Source organism: Raphanus sativus, chromosome 3 (assembly GCF_000801105.2).
Source record: "Raphanus sativus cultivar WK10039 chromosome 3, ASM80110v3, whole genome shotgun sequence".
Lineage (NCBI taxonomy): Eukaryota > Viridiplantae > Streptophyta > Magnoliopsida > Brassicales > Brassicaceae > Raphanus > Raphanus sativus.
The window spans coordinates 23,325,385-23,337,603 of NC_079513.1; the positions used below are offsets into that span (position 1 = coordinate 23,325,385).

General features: G+C 32.3%; 2 protein-coding genes and 1 long non-coding RNA gene across 7 annotated transcripts; 1 reads left to right on the forward strand and 2 right to left on the reverse strand.

Moving 5' to 3' along the window:
- Window positions 1–1,366: 1,366 nt before the first annotated feature.
- On the reverse strand, window positions 1,367–3,501 carry LOC108847897 (UDP-glucuronic acid decarboxylase 3). Of its 2 annotated transcripts, none has more exons than XM_018621266.2 (9): window positions 3,483–3,501; window positions 3,289–3,407; window positions 2,947–3,033; window positions 2,766–2,853; window positions 2,535–2,691; window positions 2,284–2,450; window positions 1,986–2,210; window positions 1,850–1,890; window positions 1,367–1,763 (listed from the first exon to the last, which is right to left on the reverse strand). In XM_018621266.2, the coding sequence occupies exons 2-9, from the start codon at window positions 3,373–3,375 to the stop codon at window positions 1,581–1,583; spliced, it is 1,035 nt and encodes a 344-aa protein (XP_018476768.1). In that variant the 5' UTR covers window positions 3,376–3,407; window positions 3,483–3,501; the 3' UTR covers window positions 1,367–1,580. The 2 variants fall into 2 exon arrangements, with proteins under 2 accessions (XP_018476768.1, XP_056861105.1); XM_057005125.1 differs by having other exon boundaries at window positions 3,463–3,493.
- Window positions 3,502–7,107: 3,606 nt separating this feature from the next.
- LOC108838025 (non-specific lipid-transfer protein 3) lies at window positions 7,108–11,064 on the reverse strand. 2 transcript variants are annotated; one of them, XM_057005127.1, is made up of 2 exons: window positions 10,619–11,064; window positions 7,108–7,326 (listed from the first exon to the last, which is right to left on the reverse strand). In XM_057005127.1, the coding sequence occupies exons 1-2, from the start codon at window positions 10,954–10,956 to the stop codon at window positions 7,272–7,274; spliced, it is 393 nt and encodes a 130-aa protein (XP_056861107.1). In that variant the 5' UTR covers window positions 10,957–11,064; the 3' UTR covers window positions 7,108–7,271. The 2 variants fall into 2 exon arrangements, with proteins under 2 accessions (XP_056861107.1, XP_056861106.1); XM_057005126.1 differs by lacking the exon at window positions 7,108–7,326 and adding an exon at window positions 8,686–9,402.
- LOC130509308 (uncharacterized) lies at window positions 7,559–9,381 on the forward strand. Of its 3 annotated transcripts, none has more exons than XR_008943403.1 (7): window positions 7,559–7,672; window positions 7,857–7,972; window positions 8,272–8,393; window positions 8,504–8,643; window positions 8,849–8,917; window positions 9,011–9,134; window positions 9,223–9,381. It is a non-coding gene; the product is annotated as an uncharacterized LOC130509308 (long non-coding RNA). The 3 variants fall into 3 exon arrangements; XR_008943401.1 differs by having other exon boundaries at window positions 7,598–7,735; XR_008943402.1 differs by having other exon boundaries at window positions 7,598–7,735; window positions 8,504–8,624.
- Window positions 11,065–12,219: the final 1,155 nt, after the last annotated feature.

The following is a 12,219-nucleotide window of genomic DNA, read 5'->3' on the forward strand; positions in this document are numbered from 1 at the left end:
ATCAGTAAACATCTAAAATATGTTTAGCATTCATCTTAGTCATGCTGCAATTAGACCCGTATGTATGTTCCATCTAAATATGCAGTGTTAAATATGTAAATTTTGTATATACTTTAAAACTACGTGTATTGTCCGCATATGCGGATACAATTTGATTACGAATATTTATTAGTTTATATAGTTTATTAAAATATATATGTTTATTATTGTATTAAAATTTTTAAAAACACTAACATATTAAAAATATTTTTGATTTTAAAATCTTATACTTTTGTTATCACTTTTGTACACTTATATTTACTTATATTTTGCTCATATTTTCCATTTCTTTTCCATTATTTATATTTCCATTACATATATTTTGCTCATCTATATTATTTAAACATAAACAATAAAAAAATTTACTTACAAAAAGTAATAGTTGAATCAATACATTTATTGTTAGACTGAAATAAAAAAATAATCTATATTTTGATTAAAATAATATGATTAATATAATTTCGTTTTATTTTAATATATATATATATTTTTATATTTTGGATAATTATTATTAATATTAATTTTAGTAATTTATCTAATCAAAAAAACTAAAATTCGGTTTTATTTTGTGGTTAATTTATGTTATATTCATTAAGGGTATAAATGATATTGACCACTCTAAATTTTTTATTTTAAAATATATTTTTAGATTTTGGATAATTCTTTTCATTATTAATTTTATTTAATTAAGTAATAAAAAATTCGTTTTTATTTTGTAGGTAAGTTATATATTTATCCACTAAGGATATAAACGATATTAATCACTCTAATTTTTTATCATAAAATATATTTTTAAATTTTGGATGATTCTTATTATTATTAATTTTAATCAGTTACCCAATCATAAAATTAAAATTCTTTTTATTATTTTATGGATAATTTATATATTTATTCATTAAGGATATAAACGATATTTAACCAGTCTAACTTTTAACGTGAAAGCTCTGTTGCGAAAAATCACTTCGCAAATAATAGTATAGATTTAATAGCTTTAGTATATTAAAATAATTAAAAAAATATATAGAGAATTTTTGGTCATTTAAAAAAGAATAATTTGAACACAATTAACAATGATTGGATTTTATTTTGGTTAAGAATCTCAATACTGTTACATAGAAGTCTTCTACCTGTCATTTCCGGATTTGTTATTTTGGAGGTTTCGGAGGATTGGTGTGACGAAGAAGATTTGTTACTTGTAGTTATTTTTTTGCTTAACAAAATTTGTTTTCTTCTGGTTAAATGATAACATAATTAAAAAAAGATTTAATGGGTATATAAACATATATTGATTTCATGGATTGGAAAAATAGAAAGAAACATTATAATATGACACGATAACCATACCGCAATATATTCAAACAAAAAGAGTCGATCCTCATTAAGAAAAGAAAAAAAAAAAACTTTCCCAACTTATTTTTCTATGAATAGAAGGAAAGATCAATAACAATACATGAAAGTATGAAACCAAACCATCACTCTGTAGTATATAATGAAACACCATATACTCTTAAAACGTTGTTCTCCTGTGCCTTCACATTTCTTTAATTCTTGGGGACGTTAAGCCTTAGCCGGAAGTCTTCTTCCATGAGAGGAAGTCCTTCTCTGAGCTTCACCTTTGGCTCCCAACCCAACACTTCTTTAGCCTTGGTTATGTCTGGTTTCCTCTGTCTTGGATCGTCCGGTGTGTTCTCCACCATCTTTATCTCTATGCTCGGGTTAATCAGCTGCATGCGTTTAAATATATATCATACAACACGAACTAAACCTCAAGATTCATCATCATATGGTTTAGACCAAAACTGATTCTAACCTCCTTAACTGTCTCAGCCAGTTCCACCATTGTGAACTCACCTAAGAAACAAACAGAGAGAGATAGATTCAGACACAAGCCTAAACAATGAGATAGATACAATCCGATCCTCCATATTGTTTTGTTTAAGGAGTACCTGGGTTACCGATGTTGATAGGACCAGTATCATCTCCTTCCATGAGACGGATAAGTCCATCCACCATGTCTGACACATAGCAGAAACTGCGAGTCTGCGTCCCCGGTTTCTGAACTGTCAAAGCCTCACCTCGAAGTGCTTGAGCAATGAAGTTGCTCACCACACGCCCATCATCTATGTTCATCCTAGGACCATACGTGTTGAAGATCCTAGCAATGCGGATTTCTACAAAAAAAATAGCAAATGGAAACACAATGAGAATTGGTTAAGTTATGGCAAAAGACACACAAAGACTCACCAATGCCATGCTGTCTGTGGTAGTCAAACATCAACGTCTCGGCTACGCGCTTGCCTTCGTCGTAGCAACTCCTAACACCAATAGGGTTGACGTTTCCCCAGTAGCTCTCTGGTTGAGGGTGGATGAGAGGGTCTCCGTAGACCTCCGAGGTCGAGGTGAGCAGGATTCTGTTTTAAGAGAAGAACACAATGTTTAAGAGATGAACAAAAAAGAAGATTTGATTTAACAAATAGGGAGGAGCAAGCAGTAACCTTGCTCCAACACGCTTGGCGAGACCGAGCATGTTGAGTGTACCAATCACATTGGTCTTGATGGTCTTAACGGGGTTGTACTTGTAGAAGATAGGAGAGGCAGGACAAGCAAGATGGTAGATCCGATCAACCTCAATCAACAAAGGCTCCGTAACATCTACATTTTCAAATACCAAAAGCTAAATGGGTTGACATAAAGCAAGAAGATATGAGTCTATGAGTCTCTAATACCGTGACGAATGAGCTCAAATCTTGGGTGACCGATCCACTTCTTGAGGTTTTCTTTTGATCCAGTGAAGTAGTTATCAGCAACAATCACCTGGAGAAAGAAGAAGAAGAATAAAACTGATCAAAAACAATGTACAAAGATAAGAGACATGTCAAGTTTCTGTTTGAGTGTAGAGTGTAAGACCTCGTTCTTCTCATTTTCCATGAGCTTATCAACCAAGTGAGAGCCAATGAAGCCAGCTCCTCCCGAGATCAAGATCCTCATGTTAGGCTACACCAACAGTAAAAAAAAAAAAAGCAAACACCTTTTTAAAACTCACACTCTGACTTCAGAGAACCTTAAGTCACATCCAAACAGATCACAACTAATAATACCACAAGATCTGATTTCTGTAAATTACAATGAGACAGAGTTCTCTCACAGATCTAAAGTGGCGATAACCATATGATGATCTCAACACTGTGTGACGATCGCATCAAAAATCGAAACTTTGGGAATCTTAGAACAAAGTTGCAAACTTTTCACCTGACAGAACTTGGAACTGCGGAGAGGAGAAGGAGTAGGAGGAGGCTTTGAGCTGTTGTTGTTCTGTTTCTCACTTGTAGCTGCCATTTTCCTCTGAGATCTCTCTCTCTCAATCCTTCCTGACACAAAAAGATTGAAACTTTTGACAAAAGAGGAGATTGGTAATTATATTACCAGAAGCTTCGAAGAGAAACCTAAACTCCCCCAAATCTTCTGATCTGATGAAGAAAGAAGAGACACGGAGAGATCGTCGTCTACTTATAGTCGTCCCACGTGTCGTTCTTTAATTAAATTAATTTCCAGATATTAAGGTTCAGACAAGAAAGAAAGACTTCAAAAACACGAAATTTGGAAATAATATTTTTTTTTGGTAAAAAGGAAATAATTATATTATAGAAAATAATCTCAACTAATCACGCCGATGTTTGAACTAACATGAATCTGACGTTGTGTTATGAAGATTATTTTTCCTTAATTCTTTTCTTGTAATATCATAAAAGATAGCAAGAGATAACTACATGACGTGGACTACCTTGTCGTATTTATCCTTTTTCATCTTTTTTGCTTCTTTCGTATGTATTTAATCAATGTCTAATAATATTTTGACCAAAAAAAAAAAATCAATGTCTAATAATAGTTTCACGTTTTTCATTTATTATTTTGGAAAAAAATAAACTGGTTGTCCAATCTATCTTATTAAAACAGGAACATTACAACTTCTTCTATGTGGATTTTTAAAAGTGGACCTCATATATTTAAATTAAATGTCTCATTCTTTATATATAATACGTACCATAGTCTAACTTTGCATTGATATATTTCCTTAAATACAATTCTTCTTTTTGTCCATATTCCATATATGATTTTTACATTTATTACATGTCGATTTAAATAAAATATATACTAAGAATACTAAAAAATATTAATCGTTCTATAATTACCCTATACAATTCATTTTAAATTGATTAGTATATTTTCATTGGTCATATTAATTTTATTAGTACGAATAACATTAGGTAGATAAGTCATAGACACATACATAAAGATATGACTATTCTTATAACTACGTTGGGCCTAATCTACTTTCTAAAACAAATAACACATAGCTTCATATATTGTATAGAATATAGTAATATTGTATAGTATTATACTTATACAATAATACTAAAAACAAACCGAACTGAAATATAATATATATCGAAGATGCTTTGAACCATTACACACAAAATATATTAGACCTCAGAGATAAAATTCACTTTGAAATTACGTAATAATTATTTTAAAATTTTAAATTTCGTAATGTACAAAAAAACATAAGTTTTATATAAAATTTTGTGTTACAATAAAAAGACACAACTCGCGCTTGCAAAATGTTATTTTTACATACGAAAGACAGTTTTGATATTGTTCTTTAAACACAAAATTGAATTATACAAACTCGATACTACATAAAACTAAACAATATAGAATACATTTTAAAAATAAAACCCGTGCGGGTGTGCATATGTTTATATAATATATAAATATATTATGTTACACATATTTTCATATAAATAATACCCCAATGTTAGTTTTGTATGATAAATGTTGAAAATACAAAATATATAGCACTATATATTTTAAATAATACAGAAAAAATCTACTTTACGTTATCATAAAATTTAAAAATCAAATTTACTAATTAAACACATTGCTTATTTAAACACATTAGTACACATTATTATTTATCAAAATTTTATATTAATACACATTGGCGATCATGTATAACATTTAGTAAAAACAAAGATAAAAAAAAATGACTCCCGCTCGGTCGAGCGGGTCATAATCTAGTTGAGTAGAAGACATGAAATAAGATTTAGGAACTTGTTTTTGTTTGATCAAAGAGATTTAGGAGATATCTTCAACAAAGTCATCGTCCAATTGAGTAGGTTTTAATTTTCGTTAGCACCAACCAAACTAAAGTATGACTTACGTTTTAATCATCAGTTACGTTCTTTACGAAGCTCCATCGAGTATTGACTGAACCCTTTTAATTGAATTGTTTAGAATTAGAAAATAAGAGTATTGTTGAATTGTTATGCAAAAAAAAGAGTATATATCTCAAATAGAACTAAAACTTAACTAATTTATATGATATATATCTCAATTAACTAATTATTATAATAAAATTATAATAAGAATTTCTTCAGTTTGAATTTTACAAAATTTATGGCAATTGTTTATGACTTTCAAGATTCTCACCATTGAAGTTTTTAATTTTAGATTGAGTGTTAAAACTTTAGATTTTATTTTTAAATGAAAATGAGTTTAGAAATAACTAAAAGCATGAATTTATAGCTTTGAATAAATACACCAAGTTAAAAGTAAAAATTAGTTATTTTGGTTTTGAGAATTTTAAGAAAGGTTTCTAGAGTTTAAAGTTTGAACAAAAAAAAAGCATATGCAAGAAAAAGATGTAAACGGGGATTGTGTCTCAAGAAATGTTGTGATCAACTTTTCAATTTCACACTTTAAAGTTCTTCATATTCCCTATCTAAAATCCTTAAACGCGTTATATTGAGGGCACGATTCTCTTCCACTCTTACATACTAACCAGAACGTAACCTCAGTGGTTTGCCTGTTTCAGTCTATTTCATGAGTGACCCTGAAGAGATAAATAATGTTCCCAACGTGGTCTGGACGCATATATGAACAGAGAGCATAGTTGTTACTCTTTTTCTGTCAACTGAAGGATTATATTAATAAGCATAAAAGGCTTTAGGCCCAAAGTCTAGCCCACAGCTGGGGCAATTATAGAAGAGAGCCACCTATCATTTTTTTGCTAACATATCGACTTCAACGTTTTGAAGACGAGGAAGATGAAAAATGAGATATGACGAAAACAGAGGAGATTTATTGTATATCTTTTACGATTCCAAAAATCTCCTTAATATATGTGTCGTATTCTGATAAATGTTGAGTTGTCAGAGAGCATCTTAATCTTGGTGAGATTAAGATCCACTGCTGCGATGATTTCCAATAGGAGAGCCACTGTTTCAGCTATGATCGGTGTGTTGAGGAATTCCTGAGTGGTTGATCCTTGCTTGGTGCCTGTATCCGGAGTTCCTGAGATTATCAAAGCTAATCCCGCCGTGTACGATGCATAGCTGTTACTCTATCTTATGAAAACAGGTTGAAGAAGTCAACGTCTGATGTATATATATTACTAGTATAGAATGTAATACGGAGTGAAGCAGTCTATAAGATGGAGAGTAGTTAATTTTACAGATCCCAATGTGTGTGAAGCATATGTACTACACAAACCATTTCAATTGTTTTCTTTCTTCTTATATACCGAAATACTAAGAACATATATACTGGAGAGTACAATCTAGTTTTCAAATATACCGAAATACTAAGAACATAATAATTAACTTTAAATGAATGTAAATGTTCACAATAATTGGGTGATATCATGTGATTGAATAAATTACATCTCGACTAAAAGACTGCAGTTTTGTTATTCAGGATTAATTATGGCATTTCATATTTTACCTTGATCAGTTTAAGGATCCTAAGTCCTGGCAAACATCAAGCCGCTAGAATCAAAGAGTTACAAACAGATAGTTTAGAACAAGCGGTCGACTATCATCAAACGAAGTGGAAGATCGATCGACTTATATATAAATGGTTACTTCCGAATCTTGTTTATTTTTGTAAGTTGGACATAAATGATTGGAAAGTTGTCATTACAACGAGATGACTCAAGATAAGGAAGTAGCATTCCTAGTTGTACAAAGAATAATTGAAAGACGTTGGAGAAATGATATGAAGCGAAGATGATTAATAAAGTACAATTATCATATATCTTAAACATAACTAAGATACAATCGGGATCAAAAGATTACAGAATAACTTGACAAACTTTTCAACGACAAAATAAATACAAGACAAACGTAGGGCATGCTCAGATTAACGTACATAGGCTTTGTATTTTACTTATTCTAGACCATACTATTCATCTTCATGATGATATATGAGTTCCAACTTCCCCTGACTCTGCAACAATACAGACGACCTAAGAGTAAATTGCTTAATTAAAAATAATTAAATCACGGTCTCTACCTGGATGTCGAGTAATCTTTATATATAAAAGAGGGTTTTAATCCCTTCTGGGGTGTCCACATCAGATGACAGCTCAGAAATTCGCAGCCCCACAGCTTGACACGTCACTTTAAATGAAACGCTGCGAATTGGGTTATTGAGGTGGGTTTTTGGGCTTTGTCTTTTGTTAGTTTATTGTGGCCCATGCCCCAACCCTAATCATTCACTTCGTTTCACATCTCTTCATCTTCGATTCCTCTGAGCGATGGTGCGGCGGTGGAGACGATTAAGATCCGTAACGGTGAGTTTACCTCTTTAATCGTCTTTAGTTGCGTTGTTTCGTCGGCAATTTCGGTATAAACAGGTTAGTATCTCTCTTGAGCGGTTCGCGATCTCCACAATCTATCTGCTACTCATCTTTCTCATACTCATCTCTTACTATTCTCTCTTCGTGGCTAACACAATGATGTTTTTCTGACTTGAAGTCCGGTCGGTGTTCATCGGTTGTCGAGGCGAGGCTGCTTCGTTATTGGGAGGCTAGGGAAAGTTGAAACTTGGTGCGGAGCTTATGTGGGTGGATTTGCTCCTGGTGGATGATAATGTGAGTGTTCATTACCGTTTTCATCTATATATCGATTGTTCTAAGTTCGTATTTACAGTCATCGTATTTATGAGTTCTGATTGTGTTATTCTGTTTTTAATTTTTTATTTTTCATGATTATTTTTTTTAAATAAAAAATCTCTTATTTGGTCTGATTTATTGTTCTCAGCGAACTGTATCGTGTTTATTAGCATTTGTAGTGTTTCACGGTGATCTTGATCCTGTTGTTCATTATTGTTTTTGATTTTCCTGTTAGGTAGAGTCGATATTAATGATCCGTTGAAATTCACATTGATCAGGTTTCAACAGATACATAATGTGAGCCCCATTGCAAAAAGCTTAGACCAATGGCGGTTGATTTCACCGATGAGCAGACCAAGAGTTTTACGAAGTCTTCTGTTCATCAACAAAGACTCAGTTGGTATGTCGTTGTTTACTTTAGTCTTACTCAATACACAACTTTTATTTATACAAACAGATCATCGAACTGATGATAAGATGAATTTTATATTTGTTGTGTGTGTGAAACAGGGTTCATCACGAAGGAGAAGCTAAAGAAAATGATGAAATCAACGGGGAAGAATCCAAAGGTGGAGTTTTGGGAGGTGCTGATCGATGTGGACATTGATGGCAATGGAGGCATCTATATAAGGTCTCAAAACACTTCTTAGGTATAGTATGTATATACTAAAACCTTTTAGTTAAAGTGAAGATTAAGAAACAACTTGGATAATAAAATTACAAATGAACTAATAGAAATATTCAGAGTGTTTGATGAGACAGTTTTCATATCGACACTTGAGGTAGTATTATTTTCAAATTCTTCTTTTAAAGTTTCATATCATGTATACGGAGTTCCTTATTATGTTTAACCAGGGAAGCTTGAAGATCATCAACCACCATCCCTATTTCAAGTGAACTTACAAAACATAGTCAGATTATCAGGTATTGATTGCTTAAACTTCCACCGCCTTCTTCATTTTTTCATTTATTTATATTAGCTAAAGAAGTTTTATTTGTTTTGTTCATATGTGTCAGAGAGTAGTCGTCGGCAGGTGCACAGGAGGTGGTGACGGTGAGAGATCAGCTAAAGAAGGACCGAGATCCAGATCCAGAATTGTCGTGGAGGAGACAGAGCCAGAGATTAACGACACACAAGCAGGTTAGTATAAACAAACCTTTGAACACTATCTACAGTATGACAAACCGTGAGGAGAGCCTTATATAGTTTGTTGGACATAAAACAATAGCTTGCAGGAGTACTGAAACCAAAACAAGTAATTTACGATTTAGAGACTTTGGACCTTAGAGTGAAGTCCAGATCTCCAGTCTAAATCAATTGTCAGAATCGTCTGCGCTTATGAACGACGGGCGGCCGAGATTCACACAGAAGAACAAAAGCAAAATCGTTCTCGCAAGAAGAACCATAGCTGTATCAGTGAGAGAGAGAAACCAGAACTCAAAGGTTTGTCCGCTTTGGTCAAAAGCAGAGAGATAATATAATCATTTTTGTAAGGCGTGATCTTTTTTATTCGTGTACAAACGTCAACTTCGCTTAATAAGTAGTTATCTTTCACATTTATGGGCTTTATGCATTAGTCAGGTTGTATTAGCGAGGCCCAATTGTTTCCAAACTTGCAGGTGAATGTGAATCTAGACCCAACAATTGGTTTGGTTAATGATATGATATATGACAAACTTTTTTTGGTAAAAATGTAAAGGGACTATTTTTTTTTGATATGACAAACTTACAAGGGAAGAAATTAGTAATTTTGTTTCTATCTATGCATTTTCAGCTTTTCATATTTATGATTATATAAACTCTATTATACGCTTCGTGAAAGCACTATGGTATGTTGTTAGGAACCCTGAGAGGTCCACAAAAGACCCCAAAATAGGGTGAAAAAAGTTAAGAATGAGTGAGTTTCTTAGTAGGTACAATGAATGAGTTAGCTCTTTCAGTACATCAATTTGATGATTTAATGTTTACAAGCTTACAGCCAAAAACATGAAAAGATGACAAATCAGACTACGGCGTCTAAATATATACAACCAAGCGGTAGTTGACATATCTTGACAAATATGATGATCTTTTTTTTTTAATATGATGATCAACAACCAAGATATATATCAAATAGCTGAAGATTAAATTATAAAGTATATTAAAATTTACTATCAAGTGATTATAACGTAAAATAAAATATATTGGGTAAAACCCATAAATCGTATGACACAATAAAATATATTGCATAAGTGTGATAAATATTTACAGTCTCATAAATGGCTAAAAATTTGTAAGAACCTAAATTAATAGTATAAGATAAACTATAAAATTCAAAGGATTGATAAAAAAATATAACATTTTTGACATTTGAATCATAATATTACTAAACAAATTATTTTCAACAAGATATTGACATTTGCATTACAATATTTTATAATAAAACAAAAAATTATTAACAATATATTCACAATAATGTTATTTTGTTTTAGTTATATTTTACCAATTAATATGTTTTAATCAGTTTTTCATTTGCTTACCCGCCCGTAGGGCGGGTTTTACCCTAGTTAATCATGTAAGAAAGAAAATAAAAAGAATTAATGTGAACTTGGACTTAACAAAAAGAGAACAAAAGGCTTGCTTACCTGTCGCAGTTATTGCTCGCGGAGATAGGATAGGGAAAGCTAACACCGCACCGTCCAGGAAGACCAGCAGCTAGATTTGGGTTGAGACCAGGGATGGAACTTATAATGGACTGTACGCATTTGCATGCTTGTTGACGGTCTAGTGTGGTTTGAGCTAAACCATTCAAATTTCTCATTCCTCCACAACATGCAGGCGTCACGACCCCGCCTTGTCTTAGGTAGGGGACACAAGGAGCTATGCAACTTGCCACTGCGTTACATGAGATTGATGCATCTACCGATGCAGCTATGTAAACCGTCAAAACAAGGCATGTGAAGAGTTTCAGAGCCGAAGCCATTGCTTCCCTCTTCTTCTTCTTTTTTTGTGTGATAAGAAAATATGAAAACTTAGTTGCTTTTAATTGGTGTTTAGAAGCTTGTGTTTTCCTGTTGGATGTGAGAAAAGTGTGAGCTGATGATGGGTTTATATATAGGAATTTTAGATGGGAAACTAGAAGTAGTTGGATTTTCATTTATATTATTCATTCCTTCTAATTTTTTCTACTAATGGGAATATTTTGTTTCTTAAAACAACAATATTAGTACTCAACATGTCCATATATGTCAGTCTGTCAGAGACAACGTAGATACCAAATACTGTGCTTTTGAGACATGCTCTGAGATATTATGTTTGGGAGAATTAAAAAGATTTTGGAATCTTCTAAACCGTAATGATAACTTTGTAAATTAGGTATATTAATCATTTATTCTGCAGTGGCAAATAGTCTATAATTATTCAGCTAGTATAGAGAGGTTCGCATAAATTTGGATACCGTCGAATTAAAAGGAACACCAACCATCAGAACTCTCCCAACTAACCCCGTCATATTCTCCATTAATTCAATTGGACCATTTTTGGTCTTGCCATAAAAGGAAAGATCTAATTATGGCCTTTTTAACTTAAATAATGTAAAATTTGTACAAGAATGTAAAATTAATTCAAAATAAAGAAAAACTTTGTACAAGCTAAGCGATAACAGTTTTTTATAGTGTTTGAATAGAGTTGAAACTACATAAAGCTTGAATTTTCCATTATCTTCTTGAAGCAAACCAACAACCTATCGGTGTGGCTTTGCACCCCACTCTCTCATTATCATTTATTAGGACATCTCCAACCCAACCCTATTTTTTACTCCAAAATAGAGTAAAAGTGAATATAGAGTAACAAATGCTTCAACTCAACTCCATATCTCACTCTATTTTGAAGTTTACTCCATAAATGGAGTAATTTATTTTTTGTTTGTTCATGACTCCATTATGGAGTGAAAAATGGAGTAGGGTTGTAGCACTTTTACTCCATATTCACTTTTACTCAATTTTGGAGGAAAAAATGGAGTTTTACATTGGAGATGCTCTTAACCGATTTTGTTTTATTGACTTCAGTGGTGGTTGTGCATTAATCGCTGTGCTACAGTGTCAAACCTACCTCCGAGTATTTCTATCCTCATTCCATATGTTACTCCAAAACAGTGTGGGAAACAGAATAATGAATAAAAAAAAAACATTACTGCATAAATAGAGTAATTTTTTTTTTGTTCATTACTCATTTTTCCACTCCATTT

Coding starts and splice junctions, on each gene's coding strand:
- LOC108838025 (XM_057005126.1), bottom strand. CDS start 10,956: ATGGCTTCGGCTCTGAAACTCTTCACATGCCTTGTTTTGACGGTTTAC. Junction 9,403..10,618: donor GCGAGCAATAACTGCGACAG/GTAAGCAAGCCT, acceptor TCACTGATACAG/CTATGGTTCTTCTTGCGAGA.
- LOC108847897 (XM_018621266.2), bottom strand. CDS start 3,375: ATGGCAGCTACAAGTGAGAAACAGAACAACAACAGCTCAAAGCCTCCT. Junction 3,034..3,288: donor GCAGTTCCAAGTTCTGTCAG/GTGAAAAGTTTG, acceptor CTGTTGGTGTAG/CCTAACATGAGGATCTTGAT. Junction 2,692..2,765: donor ATTTGAGCTCATTCGTCACG/GTATTAGAGACT, acceptor TTGAAAATGTAG/ATGTTACGGAGCCTTTGTTG.